General features: G+C 30.6%; 1 protein-coding gene across 1 annotated transcript in view; it reads right to left on the reverse strand.

The window, feature by feature from the left end:
• Window positions 1–206, reverse strand: part of LOC102676532 (dynein regulatory complex subunit 7-like) — a 2,802-nt gene that overhangs the window by 226 nt on the left and 2,370 nt on the right. The window contains exon 3 of the mRNA XM_006623364.2: window positions 1–40. Coding sequence (XP_006623427.1) covers window positions 1–40 — 40 coding nt within the window. The remainder of the gene's footprint in view (window positions 41–206) is intronic.

Below are 206 nucleotides of genomic sequence, written 5' to 3' on the forward strand. Positions count from 1 at the left end.
ATGGCAGTGTACTTCGTTTGATAGTCGTAGACATAAATTTCTGCACAAAAAGCGATTTAAACTATAAAGACACTTGCTATCGTGATTTTGTTTTCTTATTCTTAACATTACTTTGTTATAGCAAGATTAGTTCCAAGAAAGAGATTTTTTTTTGTCTTTCGTATATTTATTCTTTTTTCTTTTCTCTCTCTCTCTCTCTCTCTCTC

Source organism: Apis dorsata, unplaced genomic scaffold (assembly GCF_000469605.1).
Source record: "Apis dorsata unplaced genomic scaffold, Apis dorsata 1.3 scaffold_884, whole genome shotgun sequence".
Classification (NCBI taxonomy): domain Eukaryota; kingdom Metazoa; phylum Arthropoda; class Insecta; order Hymenoptera; family Apidae; genus Apis; species Apis dorsata.